At 39.0% G+C, this 19,838-nt stretch overlaps 1 protein-coding gene across 2 annotated transcripts in view; it reads left to right on the forward strand.

Annotated features, from left to right (window-relative positions):
* The window catches only part of LOC124777184 (transcription factor A, mitochondrial), a 103,918-nt gene that overhangs the window by 50,655 nt on the left and 33,425 nt on the right, over positions 1–19,838 (forward strand). For both annotated transcript variants that reach the window (XM_047252498.1, XM_047252497.1), the window contains exon 5: positions 11,078–11,360. In XM_047252498.1, coding sequence (XP_047108454.1) covers positions 11,078–11,308 — 231 coding nt within the window. In that variant the 3' untranslated portion in view covers positions 11,309–11,360. The remainder of the gene's footprint in view (positions 1–11,077; positions 11,361–19,838) is intronic.

Raw genomic sequence — 19,838 nt, forward strand, 5'->3', positions numbered from 1 at the left:
CGCATTGTGAGTAACTTGTGATACTACACCCTGTCATGATCTGATAACATACAGCATGTAGAACTAGTTACACACATGGTCAAAGTAGGTCCACCCTCAGCTCTTTAATAAAATTGGAGCTCTTTAATGAAATTTGGAGGACAGGAGACTTTCCCAGCTCATGGAAAGAATCAGTTTTAATCCTGATTTTAAAACTAACAGAGGATTGGGCTAACACTGGTAGTTATCGTAGCATTAGTCTGAAAAGCTGCACAGGAAAGCACACTGAAGTGTATGCTCAACCAGCACCTATCGTGGTTTCTCAAATCCAGCTCCGTGCTATGTCACTCCTGTTGCGGGTTCAGGAGGTATCACTCCACACTTGGTAAACTACGTCAACTTGAAGCCACTTGGTAAACTACGTCAACTTGAAGCAGCAATTCAGCAAGCTTTCCTCCATAGGCAACACATTATCAGTGTCTTCTTTGATTTGGAAAAGGCCTACAGTACTACCTGGGGGTATTATATTTTGCTGCAGCTCTATCAGTGGAGCTCCATGGCTGCCTACCCACTTTCATATAGTGCTTCCTCTCAGACATGTATTTTCGATACAGTGTTGGGAATGACCTGTCAAATGATCATCATTTGAGGTAGGAGAATGGTGTCCCTCAACAGAGTGTTTTAGGTGTCATGACATTAGCCATTGCAATCAACAGTATTATGTCCACAGTACAGCGTCCTATGCTGTGTTACTTGTTTGTGAACAACTTCTCAATCTTCTGTGCATCCTTCAACTTTGCAAGAGCTACTCACCAGTTGAAGGCCTCAGTGCAAAAAGGGGATACCTTTCATTTTGCATTTCAGAAGCCTAACATGGTCTCATTAATGTTGACTGGACCATATATGTTCAGTGCAAAATAGGGATATCTTCAGTATTTATCCATTTCTCCCACCGAGGTGATTATCAGATAAGATACTAAAGCTTATAGGACCTGGTGAATGTTACAGGAAAAGAAGTGTTATCTCCTTTTTGTGCTGAGGTCCTCAATTGCACTTGATGCTCAGGCAGTTGAAGGAATGCTCTAATACCACAGTTTTTAAATTTTCATAGGAGAAAACTGTTTGTGTTAATTTTAATTGCTCCCACTCTCTTCTTAATTTAACTGTTTTAACACTGGAGGCTTCTGTTTTCACTTGTAAGGAAAAGGTGAAATATCTGGGTCTCACTTTTGATGAGAGGTTAAAATGGCATCTTAAAAAACAACTACTCAGATGTCTCAATCATAGATCTTGGGGAGCCAATATGGCATGGCTGCTCCAATTTTATAGGGCCTCTGTGCAAACCCAGCTTGAATATGGATGCCAGGTTTATGGATCAGCAAGGCCCTTGTACCTCAGGATGCAGTACACCATGAGGGTGTTAGACTGTCAACAGGGGCTTATTGGATGAATCCAGTTGCTAACCTGTGTGCAGAGGCTAGTTAGCCCCTGTTGTCTAATAGATGCCTTCTCCTAGTGGTATGCCAAGCATACGGAACTTTGTCCATTCGAAAATCACTGCCATCCATCCCTGTTGTGCAGCCACCACTGGAACGACTGTTCCATCATCGTCCATGGGCAGTGCGGCCCTTTGGGATCCACAGAAGGGAGTGCCTTGAGTTGCTACAGGTGGTGGTGGTGGGGGGGGGGGGGGGGGGGGGGGGAGACACGACATTGATCATTGATGTCCAAAACCACAGGAGTAGTAGTGTGAGTTTTTAATGTGCCATAAAGTGACTTGGTCACCCATATTTCTAAGCCATCCAGCTAAAGCCTTAGTCACCTGCCTCTTTTTTAACCTCATCCAAGCCGCCGGGATTTTATTCTTGATTCTATCTAGTTATTCTGCCGTGTTTTGTCAGACATTTGTTGAGGGCTATTCTGTGCCCCCCTTATCACAGTTGTCATTTCAAGTCTTCTGTGTGAATGCAACATTGCTTTCCTATTTATTATTATTATTATTATTATTATTATTATTTAATAGATTTTCTCCACACTCATCTGTATATCATTCACATAAGGGTGCTGATGACCTTGCTTTTTAGCGCGCTTACCCACAGATCATGATCATCTGCACTTAGTCTTCCTAATTCCCTTTGTCTAAACCCTCCTCCCCTCCCTGCTTAGCCCCCCCTCTTTTCCCTGTCTCCCTTATCAGACTTATATACCTCCCATCCTCTCGTTCCACATGCTGTTTCAGTTTTATAGTTCATTTGCTACCTCCATCCTCATTTTTAATTCTTATGTAATCATCACTTTCATTCATGGCCTCTTGAGTCTTTTGAACGTAATTTTTTTCTGTTACATTCTCCACTACCTTCAATTTTTTATCTCTGGTCTTGCTTTCCCTTTTTATCATACAATGTTCCCTAATGTGTTTGAGTGTAGAATTCCAGTGTTTCTATCCCCACCTCAGTCCTTAATTTTGAAGTATTCTTCACATCAATACTGTTCTATCATATCAGTCTCATGTCCCTCTGAACCCATGTGGCATTTCTTTTCCAACCTTGCCTTTTTTCCTGTTCCTTTAGCTTCATATCCTGCTATTCTCCTCATTACTTTTTACAGCCTTTTTAAATTTTCTCCTAACTCCCTTTCTCATATTCTTGAGACTCTTGATTATTATGGTTTTCTCCTGACACTGTTGCGCCCCACACCCTTTTGCCATTTCTTCATGTGAACTTTTTCTGAGGCATTCTCTTTTCATTGCCAGTTTCCAAAGTAATCCCATCCCTCCTCTGCTACCACTCTCCATACTCATTGTAGACAACTGCTCACATGAGCTTCTCTGTCATTCTCTGCATTAGTCATATGCATAAATAATAGAAAATATTGTGTGCAATTGTAACAGATAGTATCATTTCGCCTACAATAACCTTTTTACACACACACACACACACACACACACACACACACACACACACACACCTAAAAAAGTGTGTGTTAGCGCGCGCGTGCATGCACGCGTGTGTGTATAGAAGTTCTATTTTGAAATTTGATGATGGGCAATTTCATCTCAAATCGTACAGGTCAAGAGTGAATGTGTCTTATCACTATTTCAAAGTTTTCTGGAAAAAAAATGTATTCTGAAGTTCCACATGATACGTCTCCACAAGTACAGCATTTTGATTTTCTGCTGATTTGTTAAAATACTACAGACCTCTGCAAATGAGAGTACTTGTGAAAATGTCATAATGTGAGCAAAAACTGAAAAATTGTAATAAAGAAACCAAAAGTGCTAGAGCTCTGAATACATTTTTAATAAGTACTTTGTTCCCAGTACTATGACACACACACACACACACACACACACACACACACACACACACACACACAAATATTTGTGTAACTACGAAAATTTCTAACATTTTGCAAATTTCAAAAATATGTTTTGAAAATATGAATAGTCGTAGGATGTTAACTGTCTTGAGATATGATAAAGTGGAAGGACTACTAACTGTGAGCTATGACATTAATGCGTGAAATTCTTAAATAAAGATGAAAGAATCTGATATTTTTTGGTTATGTAGAAATTTTTTTTCTCCAAAACCGCCATCCTAAATGTTCTAAAAATTTCATGGTATGTTAGTTGGTGATTGTACTTAGGGAATGTACAATTAAAGTTGGCAGTACTTATCTGTACAAAATGTGAGAAAATTTTTAGGTACACCTGGCTCTATTCTCAAGCCCAAAAAATCATGGACACTTAAATGTTTAAATGTATCACTGATTTTAAGTAAATTTCATGCAAAACTGGTATATCTGAATCAAAATAATTACTTTACAACATTATAAGTGAGTGGGAAACAATTCGTAATTTTGTCCAAAAACATTTTATTAAAAAAATGAGCTGTTGAATATTTATACCCATTTTTCTTTTTATGATATTATTCACAAATTATTATTGTCTTCTGCCATGGTTTTACATCTTCATGACTTTCCATGAATTAAAATTACTTGCAATATAATAGTTAACACTGCAATGTTGAAAAGAGTTCATTTTTTTCTTTTTCATCTATTTGTTATTGAACTTGTGTAGCTGACCTGAATTTGCACACAGACAAGGATTGTCTAGCAAGAGCAGAATTGGGGAAATGGGAACTGCACACTGATCTTTTTATGATGGCCATTCGAAAGTATTAGCAGGACCATGAGGAATCTTAAAAGAGACTGTTATATCTTACAGCTCATGAAGGACGCTTATTATCTGTCCCACCCACCACTGATTGTCAACACACAAGAAATGAAGGGGCTCACTACAAAGTCGTCTAATGTATACTGCAATCTTTGCATTTCACACACAGTAACAGGCTGCATTTCTTGGAGAATCGTTCTTGCAATGTATTGCCGCTCAGGGACGCAACCCAGTAATGACTTCATTGAATTCCTACCACAGGCTTCATAGCAGACCATTCTTCTCTCTTTTTTAAGTGGAATTCCCTTAATATATTTTCATTTAGAATTAAGGGTTTCATGTTTGTTGCTAATGTTGATACAGTGTGTTCAAGTCCAGTAGAATCTCTTATAGCATCAACAGCTTCATGCTGGAGATTAAATCTTGTTGCAAGATGTTTACAGAGACCTCCTATCCCATCACACAAACATTTTCAATGAGCTGTTGCTGAAAATATCCATTTTTTGTCTTAGTTTTTGTTCTACAGTGCTGACCAAGCTCATAAAGCTGAAAGTGGTTTTTAAAATGAGATGCTGCGCCATCAGTCACATACACGTTGTTTGGGAAATGCATGGCCTCTGGACAGTGTCATCAATTATCATGTTGACAGCATAGCATGAATGTGCACTTTCATGAATGAGATCATCATTGACAATAGAAAAGCAGTGTGATGTTCCAAGGAAGTGAGCAACACATGTGAATATTGATAGCTGTGATGTGTGCCAGTGGTAACTTTGAATTTCGTTCTGCAAAGCAACAGACCAGTTCTCAGCAAAGTCGAAATGAAGAACTAAAGTGCCAGTATTCTGGGATGTGACTGATTTTACTTCTGCAATCCTGGCAATGTAATACTTCAGCAGTCATAACTTCAGCACCAGTACATGTTGCACACTCCTGCAACCAACATTTATCTTGTGGCTCTTGACATGTACACAAAAGCATTAGGTCCATCTCTATGTACTCCTTTCCTGTGACACTACTTATGGCAAAACCAGCAAGTTTCAAATTAGTGCAGTACATACTTCCTTCAGTGGCTGACATTTGCCCATTTGGTCGGAAGGAGTAGAATTTTGTGTAACCAATTTTTGAACTCAGGTTCTCCTTTTTCATGAGGAGATATGCTTCTCATATTGATGTTTTGTCATATAATTTTTTACCTTTTCACGTTTTTCATCATTTTCACTAACAGAGATAAGATCAGCCTGGTTAGGATTTTGCCTGCTGCAATCTTTGTCATAACTGAGGTAATATTTCAGAACAACAGGAAGCGTATCATCTTGCAATGGATGCCCACAGTAAGAATCTGGGTGTGCCCAAATATCTTTCTCATTCTTTATTTTATGAGCTTTTGAAATCAAATAATGTGAGGAATTGCTATGTATTTCTGTATCTGCTCCTTGGAGTATCTAATTGGTATCAGTGTCAGTAACTGTACCTTCTCAGCATAGATGGTTGGTGAGATAGCAGTATTTAGATATTGAAACCACACATCACATTTCGTGCACATATCAGAATTTTCAGGTTCTGCACCAAGTGTGCTACATTGTACATGTCACAAAGTTTTGAAGATGTTGCTCATTTAAAACTTGTTTCAATTTCTTCCACTTTTCTTTTTACATACTGTTTTCCTTTGTGCTTCTTACCAAGGGGGTATAGCAGGGGTTGTAGCAGAAATGCCAACATTTAACACATTGACAACTTCACGCCCAGTAATATAAACATCTGCACTGTCTTCTCCAGTTTCACATTCGGGTGATGGTGATTGTTCAGGTGGGTTGTCACTAAATTTCTTCTTGTAGTGAGTGTAGCGATTCCTGCACAATGGATGTGATACTGATACCGTTACTTGAGCACCAAGATATTTCTACAATACTCTGACAGATTTCCAACAATAGTGAAGTGTTTGTCGCTTTCCTTAAACACCACCTTCTGTGTGTTTTTATAGCCCACACACCTCACTCTTTCACTATTGTATTTCCTCATTGACATTTCAGCTAACAAAAAGTTCAAACCGAACCCAAAACTCGATGCAGAATGGTTTATGTGCAAGTTCTCACTCGTTCGTTATATGCAAAAGTACACTGGAAACAGTGTTGCCAACATGCATATTTTATGTTAGAAATTCAGTGATGTGAAGTATGCAGAATGTTGAAAAATTTTTAACACTTTACACGGTAAAATATTGCACACTGTGTTTGCACTGACTACTAACATATTAACCAAACAATATTTCGTGTAGTTCTCAAAAGTTTTTGGATGGGTGTTTTCGAGTAAATAATTCGTAGAAACTCATAAAAATGCAGTTTTTTACATTTTTAGTGATAAATATTTACATAGTACAGATAGCTGGGACAGAGCAGATATTGTTTATAATTACGTTAGTAGTATCTGGTAATATGACAGAAAAGATAGTGTTCTGTGACTTTCCAAATCAGAAAAAAAATTAAGTAGGAAAATTAATGTAAATTTCATATTTTCATCTTAAATTTGTGAGTTACAGAAGCCCGTAAGTGTGTGGGTGTCGACTACACACACGAAGTCGGAGCTTTATTGCAAAACATGTGCCAGGTTCTCAGTTCTTTTAGTTTATTTGTTATATTTTTTGTGTTCTCTACTGTTTTAAGCGGTACGGTTCTCCTGCATTGTCCCCTATGCTCCTTGGGGTATGGGACTATTACACACACAGTTATAAGGGTTATTTACAAAATATACATTTTTCAAAGGGCTCTACTATTTACAAAAATTAAGATAAAACAAAAATACTTTATTTCTTAATACTTATGATATAGAGCTGTAATATATATTTTTTCCAGAGAACACGAGTTGACATGACCTGTATGTTTTGAGATGAAATCACCCTGATAATGCTTAATTACGGGACTGTAAGACAACAGAAACTTCTCATCTGCTGGTATAACTCTTTAAGACAGTAGAAACTATAATCGAAGTGTTGAGTCGCAGACAGGGACAACAAAAAGACTGCTAAGCAAGTAAGCTTTCAGCCAAAAGACCTTCTTTTGAATTAGACAACATACAAACATTCATTCATGCAAACTCAACTCACATGCAGATAACCACTGTCTCTGGCTGCCAAGGCCATCCTTGATTTTCCATCATTGAAGACAGTAGACCCTAGAAGAAAGTGTGCACTGTAGTAACATTTTTGTAGTTGATTATCATTTTTAATTACTGATTATATTTTCCGAAAGTATGTTGCTTTAGGTGTGCACCAAGGAAATTGTAATATGTATTTAGCAAGCGAAGGTGTGGTATAGAGAATGGCTAGGGGAAAAGCTCCATAATTGTTAGTATGTACAACATCCTACAGCAGGTGTACATGGTGAACACTGCTGAAGAAATTGTGGGTTCAATCCACACCACATTGAGCAGGGATTATACAACAAGAACACAGACACATTTACTTGTTTAGGTGCAGTACTGTACAGAAAACCACTTGCAGTTTGCAGACAAGCCGAAACAATCCATGTAGCTAACAAATTGGAGAGTCCTGCAGCATCTATCCATTGTAAAGAGAGGCACCAACAGTTGTGCGAAGAGACTATCAGTGTATTCTTTGGTAATTTAATCTGTGACATTTGTAGTTGTTATACAATAGTGAGAGGGCTATTCATATATGCATCTCTGACTTGCTAGTAAAAGAAACAAATCCTTGTAGCTTTATTTTATGTTAGAAGTGGGGAAAGTAAACTTTGAAGGTCTCATTGTGTCAGTCAGCTCTCTGTTTTGTTTATTAGTTTGTTGAAATGGGCAATGTTATTGTGTCACCCACCACTTGTGAGGTACGTTCTGTCATTCACCTTCTGCGAACAGGTGGATTCAGTGCTACTGAGATTCATAGTCAGTTGTGTCATGTGTATCAGGATGGTGGTGTGAAGTATTCTGTACTGTGCTGCGTGGTGTCATGGTTGCAAAAATGGACCTCGCCATGGATGTCGGGAGTGAAGTTGTGCACCATAAAGCCTATTGCGCACAGTTTGAGCCATAACACGACGTCCTGTGGCTGCATGAAAAGCATTATTCAACATGGTGGCATTGTTGTCGGGGTTCCTCCAACCATAATCTGTATGTAGGGGTCATCCACTGCAGTAGTATCCCTTAGATGGCGTGAGCGAGATATGTCATCAACAGTTCCTGTTTCCTCATGTCTGAACAACATCGTTTTGGTTCACTCCGAGATGCCTGGACATTTCCCTTGTTGAGAGCTCTCCCTAGCACAAAGTAACAATGTGGACATGATTGAACAATGGTGTTGACTGTCTAGGCATGGTTGAACTACAGACAACATGAGCCATGTACCTCCTTCCTGGTGGAATGACTGAAACTTATCAGTTGTCACACCCCCTCCGTCTAATAGGTGCTGCTCATGCTTGGTTGTTTACATCTTTGGGCTGGTTTAGTGACATCTCTGAACAGTCAAAGGGACTGTGTCTGTGATACAATATCCACAGTTAATGCCTATCTTCAGGAATTCTGAAAACCGGGGTGATTCAAAACTTTTTTTGTTCATAATGGGAGACCTGATACTACAAGAAGAATTTCACAGAGTACTGAAAAACCTAAGTAGGAATAAGGCCCAGGAGCAGATGACATTCCCCCAGAATTACTGAGATCATTATGAGAGCCAGCCACGACAAAGTTATTCCATGTAGTGTGCAAGAAACGTGAGCCAGACAAATTATCCTCAGATTGAAGTTCCAAAGAAGGCGGGTGCTGACAGATGTCAAGAATACGACTGAACTATCAGTTTAATAATTCATGGTTACGAAATATTGATGCGACAGAATAATGTATAAACTGGTAGAAGCTAACTTCAGGGAAGATTACTGTGTATTCTGGAGAAACATAGGAACAAATGAAGTCATACTGATGCTATGGCTTATTCTAAAAGATAGGATTAGCATGAAGGAAGATAAACCTCTGTTTATATAATTGGTAGTTTTAGAGAAAGCTTTTGTCAGTGTTGACATGACTACACTCTTTGCTGCTTTGAAGGTAGTAGGGATGAAACAGAGAGAGAAAAAGATTATTTACAGCTAGTACAAATACCAAATGGCAGAGTTACAAGATTCAAAGGACATAAGAAGGAAGCTGTAGTTGAGACTTGACTGAGACAGACTTGTAACCTATCCCACATGTCATTGAGGTGGTACAATGTGCAAGCTATGAAGGAAGCAAAGAAGAAATTTTAAAAGGGATTTAAAGTTCAGGCAGAAGAAATAAAAAGTGACGTTTTGCCAATGGCATTTTAATTCTCCTGCTCACTAGGCAGATGCAATAACCATTACGCCAACCTGGCACAGTGGCTTTGCACAACTGCATGCACTACCCTAGCATGCCTCCCTCCTCAATCCAAATTCCCATTCATGCCTCATCCCACTTGGTATTCCCCCTTAACTTGAACGGGATTGCAGAGGCTCTCCAACTGTATAGGAATAGCGTCTCAGCTTCGAAGGAAATGAGCGATCTCTGAGACATGAATGGAAATTTGGATTGAGGAGGGAGGCATGCTAGGGTAGTCCATGCATTTGTGCAAAAGCCACTGTGTTTGGGTGGAGTAGTGGTTAGCGCATCTGTTAAGTGAGGAGGAGACCCAGGTTCGAATCCCAGCCTTGGTACACGTTTTCATTTGTTGCTTCAGTCTGCATGTATACATCATAGATGTTTGAGACTTGAGGCTGTCGGAGACAGATAAGGACTGGAAGATCAGTTGAATAGAGGGGATAGTGTATTGAAAGGAGGCTGTAAGATAAACATCAATGTAGTAGATTAAGAAATGAGGCATTAAAAGTGATGGACAAGTTTTACTATTTGAGTAGTAAAATAGCTAGTGATTATCGAAAGTAGAGGATATAAAATGAAAGAAAAGTGTTTCAGAAAAAGAGGAATTTGTTGACATCAAATATAAAATTCAGTGTTTGGAAGTCTGTTCTGAGTCTCAAGAGTAGCTATGTGTTGAAGTGAAACTTGTGTGATAAGTAGTTCAGGCAAGAAGAGAATAAAAGTTTATGGAATGTGGTGCTGCAGAAGAATGCTGAAGATTAGATGGATTAGATTGAATAACTGATGAGAAAGTACTGAATTGAATTGGAGAAAAAAGAAATTTATGGCATTACTTGACTAAAGAAGGATCAGTCGATAGGATGCATCCTGAGGCATCAATGAATTTTCAGTTCGGTAGTGGAGGGAAGTGGAGGGACTAAAAATAGTACTGGGATGCAAAGGTTTGGCTACAGTAAGCAGGTTCAAATGGATGTATGTTGCAGTAGCTATTCAAAGCTGAAGATGCTTTCACAGGATAGACTAGTGTGAAGAGCTGCACCAAACACATTTTCAGACTGAATGCCAGAACAACAATAATGTTGAAAAGTAACCTTCGTAGTTAGTCTTCATGCATAGTTTAAAATGAAGTTATTTCTAACAGAAAGGATAGTTTTTACATGAATGGATAGACTGTCTTCATGGTCAAGGTAGTTTAGCACGAATTGCTCTATTATAGATGATATGCTTTTGCTTTCTGCACCTCATGAACTAGCTCATCCAACAAATTACAGGGATACAAAGAGCCTACACATGAGGAATCAGCTTTTCGCATATGCAAAACATTACCAGAGTTGAAAGTCACTATCATAATCATGCTATTAAAAGAATGAATACTTTAAAATGTTAAAAATTAAACAGTGTGAAATTAATGCCTCTCTTCTTTATATTCTGAAGTATGTGATGAATAATTAATTAGTTCTAATTATTTTCATAATTTGACAATCATTGTAAATACATGCTACACAACATAAAGGAAATATGTTGGACACATTTAGAATAATCTTTCTTGAAAGTTTTGTAATGATGTTATGCATACTGTTACAGGAATGGCAGGCAAAAGTTGCAGAGGAATGGCAACAGTTACCTGATAATGAGAAGGAGGAGTACTCAAAAAAGTCACAGCGTGATCTTGCAGACTACCAAGAACGGCTGCAAGAGTGGGAAGAACGCATGATTCGCCTTGGCCACATAGATATCGTGCGGAAAGAAGCTCTTATTGAGTCTCGTGATAGTTCAAGAGGTACCCTTCGTCACCGATCTCACACTCGAGAATAGCAATATGCTTGCTCCAACCCATCACCCGTGGCATCAAGACAGATTGTGGAAGGTATTTGATTTTAGATGTTTCATGGCAGTTCTTTACTTTGTACCAAAGTTTTTATATTCAAATTACAGAGACCTTAATTTTGATTATCAGCTGGTCTTTTTTGAGTTTATAAATATATCACTGTGGGATTTTATGTGTATGTCAGATTGATTTCAAATACCAAAAAATGGTTTACTAAAATCATTTCGAGTATTAGGCTGCATCTTTAGGAAACACTACAACTAACGTGCAGAAATTTCAACCATTTCTGCGCTGGTCCTCTTAAGAACTCTTGAACTGTTCGAAAGGGACCACTGCAAAGATGATATAAGTATTGCTATGTTAGTTGTTTTGGTGTCTCACACTGATGTGGCTAATATCCAAAATAGTTCTGTTCAGATTTACACAGGTTGCAGGAGCCTGTGAACTTGAACAATGCTTTTGACATTCATGTTGTATTTGTTATGCATCATTGTCAAAGTTAAATTACCAGATGTACTATCATGATTTAGATTTATAGCTGTCAGTTCCTTCACCTTCCTTCCTTGCCTACAGTTCCTAAACTCTTAGTGAATAATGATTAATTATCATAATATGATTTTTGCAGCATTACAAGGTCTTCCATTTTGTTGTTGTTTGTGCATGTCAGGTGAAATATACTTGAGTGATCAAAGAGAATGTGAAACCACCGAGATGTGTGAATGATGAGAATAACTGAGCACAAAGGAGTATCAAGTATGATTCTAATAGCAGTTTTCTCAGAACTTTGGTAGATGAGTTCTCTTTTACACATGTTGCACTACAGTAGTGCACATAAAAAATTTGGTACAAAAATTTTATGTAAAATTTAAATCCATTTTTGTGCATGTGTCATGATATATTGTGTACTTTTGTATGTTGTGTACTGCAAAAAATGTATGATGTGCTAGTAATGCTGTAATCAGCATTTCTGCTTTATATGGTTTTTAGCAGTGGTATCCTCATTCAAAGAATCATTCATCCTGAATTCCAGTTTATATCACAGTTTCAGAAGTTGTGATGCTGTTCATAACATATTTCGTACTAAGAAAAGAAAAAAATAGGCATTATAATTAGCATATTTTGTTCCATTTTATTTTCCCTTCCAGCAGAGTTTATATGTCTGCATTTATCAAATTAACTCTGTTTTCTGAATTTGTTAGCAACTATAACCTCAAAAAAAAAAAAAAATTGTAACTATTATCACACGTTTAATAGAAATCTCATTCTGCACACTAATTGCGTGAGGTTAAAGGGGATTAGTAATACCTGAAACATAACAGATCCAGAAATTAAAAGAGAATCATAAGGCTTATTGTAAAAGTTATTTGTTTATTATTCTGTAAAATTTGCACCAGCCTTGGTGCAGCCCCACCATGAATGCTGTTCCCAAACACAGGAGGAGTTAGTTGACACTTGTAAGAAGCTGGAAATTGCCGTGACTATTGTCAACCAGCTGGAAGCTGCTGCAAATGGGTGTTTCTGGAGAGCACGCAAGAGTCATGTACCAGAGATACTTGAAGTACCTGAAGTACCAGGTGGTTTAGATTAAAGTACAGCTGCTCAAGGAGGTCCAGTGTGGGCTGTAATTATCATATAACAATGAAACTAGGTAGATATGCTAATGTGTTAATGCAGAACTGATTTACGGTGGAAATAAAATTAGTTCAGTGTTGGCCACCAAGAGCAAATCTGGCACTGTACAGCATCTCGTTGTTGTCTACAGTACTCATAGTAAGCAAATTGTCTAAGCAGTGGTTAGTAGTAAAGTCAACATTATGCCTGTCTCACTTGCTTGACCTTTTCTGCTCATGTCCTGTTTCTAATCTATTACACATGGAAACATTTCTATATATCTTTCTTGCATTCACAATGCCAGATTGCAGCTAGTGCCAAAATTGGAACTAATCTTTTTCTTGCATAAGTCCATTCTGTATTAACACACTACAATATCTACCATGTTTCATTGCCATATGGTAATTATGGCCCACGCTGGATGTCTGTGAGTAGCTGCATTTTAATTATAACCACTCGGTTCTATCCTTGTTTGTGAGAGGCACATCGGTGGTAGGGAAGACAGGTACTACGGAGAATTCGGGGTGTTACACCCATCCCTTCTAACCAACAAGTTCAAGGTGCTGCCTTCCACAGAAATGGAAACTGAGCTAGTGAGGCTCACTTCACCTGTTAGGAAACCTGTTGTGTCGTGTTTTAAGAGGAAGGAGATGCAAAAGGGTAAAGGTCTATTAATGATTGACAGTTAAAACATACGGCGAATAATTGTATCACTTAGGCAAATGACAACAAGGGATTTGAAAGAATGCCAATTGCACTCAGTGCATGTGCCTGGGGGGCAACATTCAACATGTTTGAAGAGACTATTCTGGCAGCCATTTGACAGAACAAGGTGCAACCAACTGTAGATTGTGGCACAGTTTTGAGAAAACAATGCCCGTCATCTGGGCTCCGAGGCCATAGGTGGATCATTCCAGTGACTGGCAGAGAAAATTGGAAAAACCAGCCTTGCTCAGTGTTTCATCTAAGCTCATAATTTGCATCACCAGAATTGATCTTGGTTCCTGATTGTGAGTCGAATAGAAGGACTTAACCAGAGACTTCGAATGTTATGCGACAAGGTAGCCTGCAACTTCCTAGACATGGGGCATAGGGCTGTGAACTGTAAGGTCTCCCTAAATGGGTCAGGTGTGTACTACACATCAAGAGTGCTACCCAGGCATCTAGGGCGCACATAAGAGCTTTCCAGATTAGGCAACACCCCATCCAGCTGTAGGGAACCTAGATGTGTCAGCATAAGATACACAGAAATGCCCCCTGCAGGTGAGAATATTAAAATACTAGTGGTTGACTGCTGAAGCATTCGTAACAAAGTGCCAGAGTTTGAAGCACTCCTGAAAAGCAGTGAACTTGCATAATATAAGGGGCGTTCAAAAAGAAATGAGCCGGAGCCATAATTACAGAAACCATTGCCTATGTGTTAGAAGTACTGACCCTGGTTGTTGAGACACTTGTCCCACTGTGACACAAGGTGGTGAATGGCTGTCTCATAAAATTCCCAGGGCTGCAGTGTTAACTACTTCCACATGTACAGCTGGACATTGCCATCCACATGAGTGCAGGAAAGGTTATGCTGACGTTCTTCTTTGACCAAGATGGCCCCCTTCTGATTCACTTTCTGCAGCACCAGACAACAGTGAATGCCCAGCATTATTGCAAACCTTGACCACCCTTCACCAAGCGATCAAATCTAAACGACCAGGCAATCTCACCCATGGGCTCATTTTGCTCCACAACAATGCAAAGCCTCATACAGCCAACACAGTCATGGCACTCCTGCAGAAATTCAAATGGGAGGTTCTCAGCCACCCTCCACACAGTCTGGACATCTGTCCCTGTGATTACGCCATTTTTGATCCTCTTAAAAAGGCTCTGAGGGGCCAATGATTCACCTCGAACGATGACATCCAGCTGTATGTGCGGACCTGGTTAACATCACAGCCCTGGGAATTTTATGAGACAATCATTCACTGCCTTGTGTCACAGTGGGATAAGTGTCTCAACAGCCAGGGTCAATACTTCTAACATACAGGTACTGGTTTCTGTAATTATGCCTCTGGCTCGTTTCTTTTTGAACGCCCCATTTGCTAGGAACAGAAAAGCTAGTTAAAACCTGAAATCAATAGTAGTGAAATTTTTAGGGAAAATTTAAGTATGTATCAAAGCAGAGGATAACGGTAAATGGGAGTGGTGTATTTGCTACAGTAGACACTCAACCCATCGAGATAGAAATAGAAACTGCATGGAGATCATCTTCGCAAGACACTCTATCAGAGATATTCTGTTGACCACCAGGCTCATCTCCAGAAATAACTAAAAACTTGAGAGAAAACCTAAGTTCACTAGTACATATGTGCCTCAGTGATGTTGCCATCATAACAGCTTTTTATGCGGTAGGCTTGACAAGATGTCCTGGAAACATTGCTAAATGCATCCTCTGAGAACTGCCTAGAACAGATTGTTTGGAAACCCACTCATGATTGAATATATTGGATCTGTGAGGGTAGTTTGAAAAGTTCATGGGATCACCACGAGAGGTCAGCGCTAGTGCAACGAGTTTTTCTCATGATATTCATTGGACTATTGCCTGTAAACACATGCCGTGTCGGTGCTCTCAGAAGAGAGCTGTGGCAGTGATGTGGCTCAGTTGTTACTCCCCCGTAGTGATTTGCGAAGATGGGAAAAATCGAGATTCAAGCAGTAATTATGTACGTCGTAAAGAAAATTATGAAAGCAAAGGACATTCATGCTGATTTCCAGAATACACTGGGGGACTCTGCTCCTGCATATTCAACTGTTGCCAAGTGGACAAACGAATTTAAATTTGTTCAGGAGAGCTTAGGTGATCTTCATAGTGGTCAGCCAAGATGTGTCACTTCTCCAGAAATCATTGCAAAAATGGTCATGGAGGATCGCCGATTGAAAGTGCGTGAAATTTCTTACACTTGCCAGATGTCATCTGAAAGGGTATATCATATTTTAACTGAAGAATTAGAAATGAAAAAATTGTCTGCAAGATGGGTACCATGACTCTTGATGTGCGCCTGCACACATGTGCTTTACCATGGCAAAATTATACGAGCTAAGGTATGAATTGTTGCCACACCCACCTTATTTACCTGATGTGGCACCATCAGATTTCCATCTCTACCGAAAACTGAAATTTTAGCTTGGTGGACAAAGATTCACTTCAAACAAAGAATTGATAGCTGGCGTTGACAACTACATTGAAGGTCTGGAGGAAACTCATTTTCGAGATGGGATCAAGGCACTGGAACATCATTGGACCAAGTGCATTTACCTAAAAGTAGACTACATTGGAAAATAAAAAAGTTTCAGTGATGTAAGTACTTTTTTTCTATTCCGTGCCGAGAACTTCTCAAACCACCCTCGTAATAGCAACAAATAGATCTGACCTCTTTGAAGATACCCACATAGAAACTGGTATCAGTAACAATGAGGCACTTGTAGCAACAGTGATTACTAAAAGTACAAATGGAAACTAAAACAAGTAGAAGAATTGACACTGTCCAGTCACATTAATGTGATCACCTGTCAAAAGCCTGAATAAACACTTTTTGCTTCACAGACTGCTGCAAGAAGTGCAGGAAGAGAGTCAATGATGTTCTGAAAATCCCGACAGGGATATGGAGCCATACTGATTCCAGTGCCTTGGCCAGCTGTATTAGGTTTCTTGGTTGAGGATTCATGGTGTGAGCAGCCTGATCGAGTGGTCCCACAGATTCTGGATTGGATTTAAAGACAGTGAGTTTGGTGGCCAGGGAATTGTCATAAAGTTGTCCTGGTGCTGTTCGAACTTCACACATTCACTGCAATCTGTCTGACACATTACATTGTCCTGCTGGTAGATGCCATCATGCCAAGGATAAAGAAATCACATGCAGGTGTGGACATGGTACCCAAGGATAGATGCATGCTTGTGTTGATCCATTGTACCTTCCAGAATGATATCACCCAGGGAATGCCACAAAAATATTTTCCAGCCCATAACACTCCCTCCTCCAGTCTGGATCTTTCTGATGATTGTCAGGTGTCGGCTATCTATCTGATGTAGCATAAAACATTGGGTGTATGAACCAGCCACCTGCTGCCGAGACACACACACAGCAATGTTCAATGAACAGTCATTGAGGAGGCACTGTAGGTAGCCCCTCGATTCATCTGGGCTGTCAGTTGCTCAACAGTTGCATGTGTATTTGCCAGTACACTCCTCTGCATCTGGTGTTTGCCCCTGTCGTCTATGAGCTTTGGTGTACCACAGTTTCCTTTGTACTGGTTTTGAGTAGCACCGTTTTACTATGCATGCTATGCTTTCACCATGACAGCCCAGGAGCAGTTCAAATTTAGCCATTTCGTAAATGCTTCCCTCTTTGGCCTGAAAGCCAATGATCATGCCATTTTGGACGTCACATAAATCGCTCCATTTCCACATTATGAAAATGATTACGCTAATTTCCATGCCCCCCGACATGTTTTATATACTGTCCACTACTAGTGCTGCCACGTGCCATCTGTGGGTGGTCATTGCATTTTGATGTTGAACATGTCTTTGCATGTTGATGTCGAACATAGGTGGTGGTATATATTCACCAAATAAGAAGCTCGAACCATTTAAGTCTGAAGGGGGGCATATTGAAAATCTTTAGCTCAGATTTAGAAGAATAGTTGATCGTGTTGTTCATAGGCATTGTACCTAGTGGAACAGTTCATTATGAGAGAGAGCCTGCATGATATAGGATCATTTATAAAGTCACAGAGACTGCTGTATAATAGCCATATTATCAAAGGATCTCTTACAAAACTTAAAGAAGTTCTGCTCATTTGTAAAGGCTGTTAATGGTACCAAAGTTAATGTCCAGATATTCATGCATGAGACTAAAATTGAGGATGGCAAAGCCAAAACAGAAATGCTGAATGAGGTTTTCATTCGTTTACAAATGAAAATCCAAGATTATTGCTCCAGTTTAATTCTCGCACCACTGCAAGGATGAATGGCATTGAGAAACAGCTTGGATTACTAAAATCGAACAAAGCTCAAGGCCATGATAAAATCCCTAACAGACTGTATGCCAAATTTGCAGCCGAGATAGCCCCTTTTTATCTTTAATATGTCTAGATCCTGTGAGTAAAAAACAGTGCCCAGAAGTGAGTAGTTAGTTATTGCTCAGTTGTGTGGGACCTCTGCTAAATAGGAGTAAGATGGGATATTAAATGTACACAGAGAAGGGCAACATGAATGGTCACAGGTTTGTTTGATGTGTGGGAGAGTGTTACAGAGATGCTGAAGAAACTGTACTGACAGTTACTTGAAGATAAGATGCCACCTATTCTGATAAAGCATACTTATAAAAAGTTTCAAGAACCAGTTTTGATTGATGAATCTAGGAATATACTACAATCCCCTATTATCACTCCCATAGGGAATGCAAGGGCAATATTAGAGTAATTACAGTATGCACCAGAGGTGTTTAAACATCTATTTCTCCTGTGAATGGTGCAAGAAGAGGCCCTAATAACTGGTGCAGTTGGAAATACCCTCTGTCATACACTTCACATTGATTTGCAGAGTATGGATGTAGATAGAATCCTTGCCTAATTGTGTACGTTGATCTTCTTTTCTCTGCCCACCTCTTTCCATCCTTTATTGATTCTTCTGTTTGTTTTTGTCTTCTTCCGGCCACTTTAATTTTCTGACGTAGTACAAGGTTATCATCATTATGTATTTTTCTCTGATTTTTTCCATGTATATACCAATTGTCTGCTCTTTCTTGGCTGCCCATTATCTTTTTGCTCCATCTCTCCATTTTTTCTTATCCATATTAGCACGTATTGCCATGTACCCTATCTCCAATATACATATTCCAAATTTATTTGCCCATATTTTTCTTTTAATATCATACTGACTCTATTCCAGTCTGCTATTTTTACACGTGTTCACTCTTTCCTTATTTTTTCTCCGTACCTTTCTCTGTAGTTTGTTGCATATGGCTGTCTTTGATGTGTCAATACCAGTCACTTCCTGAAAACTGTATGGCTTGCACAAAAACTTATTCCATGTATAGTTTGTGTGTTCTCCTTGTCACTGCTCATGACTCTTATGGCTGTGACTGTAAAGTGCACAAGAGATCACTATACTTCTACAATAGGAAGGCAACTGGTTGAATTTAGATGCAGGTCAGTCTTTGTATACACCCTATAAACATTACACCCCAATAATCTTACCATTTAATCTGGATATCCAGAAAAAGAACTTGTCTGTATTGTTTCTTGAGATGTGAAAGATAGTTTGTCAGCGAAAGGTATTGAAATTTCTGCTATCATACTCAAAAATGTATAACATGTTGTTCTTCTGGCAAATAAAATCATGAAGAAATTGATTCACATGCATGATATCCTTGTCATTTAACTGATTTACAGAGCGGTATTTTGAAGAAAAAAAATTGTAAATTGTCAAGTCATTATTGTTGCACATTAAATGGACGCAGGGTGCAGGTTACTGCTAATTGCAGAGGTGCATATTCTGCTTCACATTGTTCAGTGTCATGTTGCACTTATCTCTGACATGGTTCAGTACATGCATTGAAGAGATTAAAAAAAAAAACTGAAGAGAGAGTTTCATTTCATTTCACACATTTCGTCTTTAAAAAAGTCACTGGAGGATATTTTCAGCTTCTAAATTGCTGTTGGAAATTTTTGATAATGTCTGTCCTCTCTATTTTTCTTTACAGATGTGTGATGTTTGCCATGCCTTTCAGACAAATTACTAAGCCTGAGGCTTTCAGAGATTTTGCATACATTGTTAACTAAGAATACGAGTCTTTCATTTGAATTCCATATCAAGTGGCACGAAATGTATCAAGTTACAATATAGTGCTTATTTAAGAA

Source organism: Schistocerca piceifrons, chromosome 2 (genome assembly GCF_021461385.2).
Source record: "Schistocerca piceifrons isolate TAMUIC-IGC-003096 chromosome 2, iqSchPice1.1, whole genome shotgun sequence".
NCBI lineage: Eukaryota > Metazoa > Arthropoda > Insecta > Orthoptera > Acrididae > Schistocerca > Schistocerca piceifrons.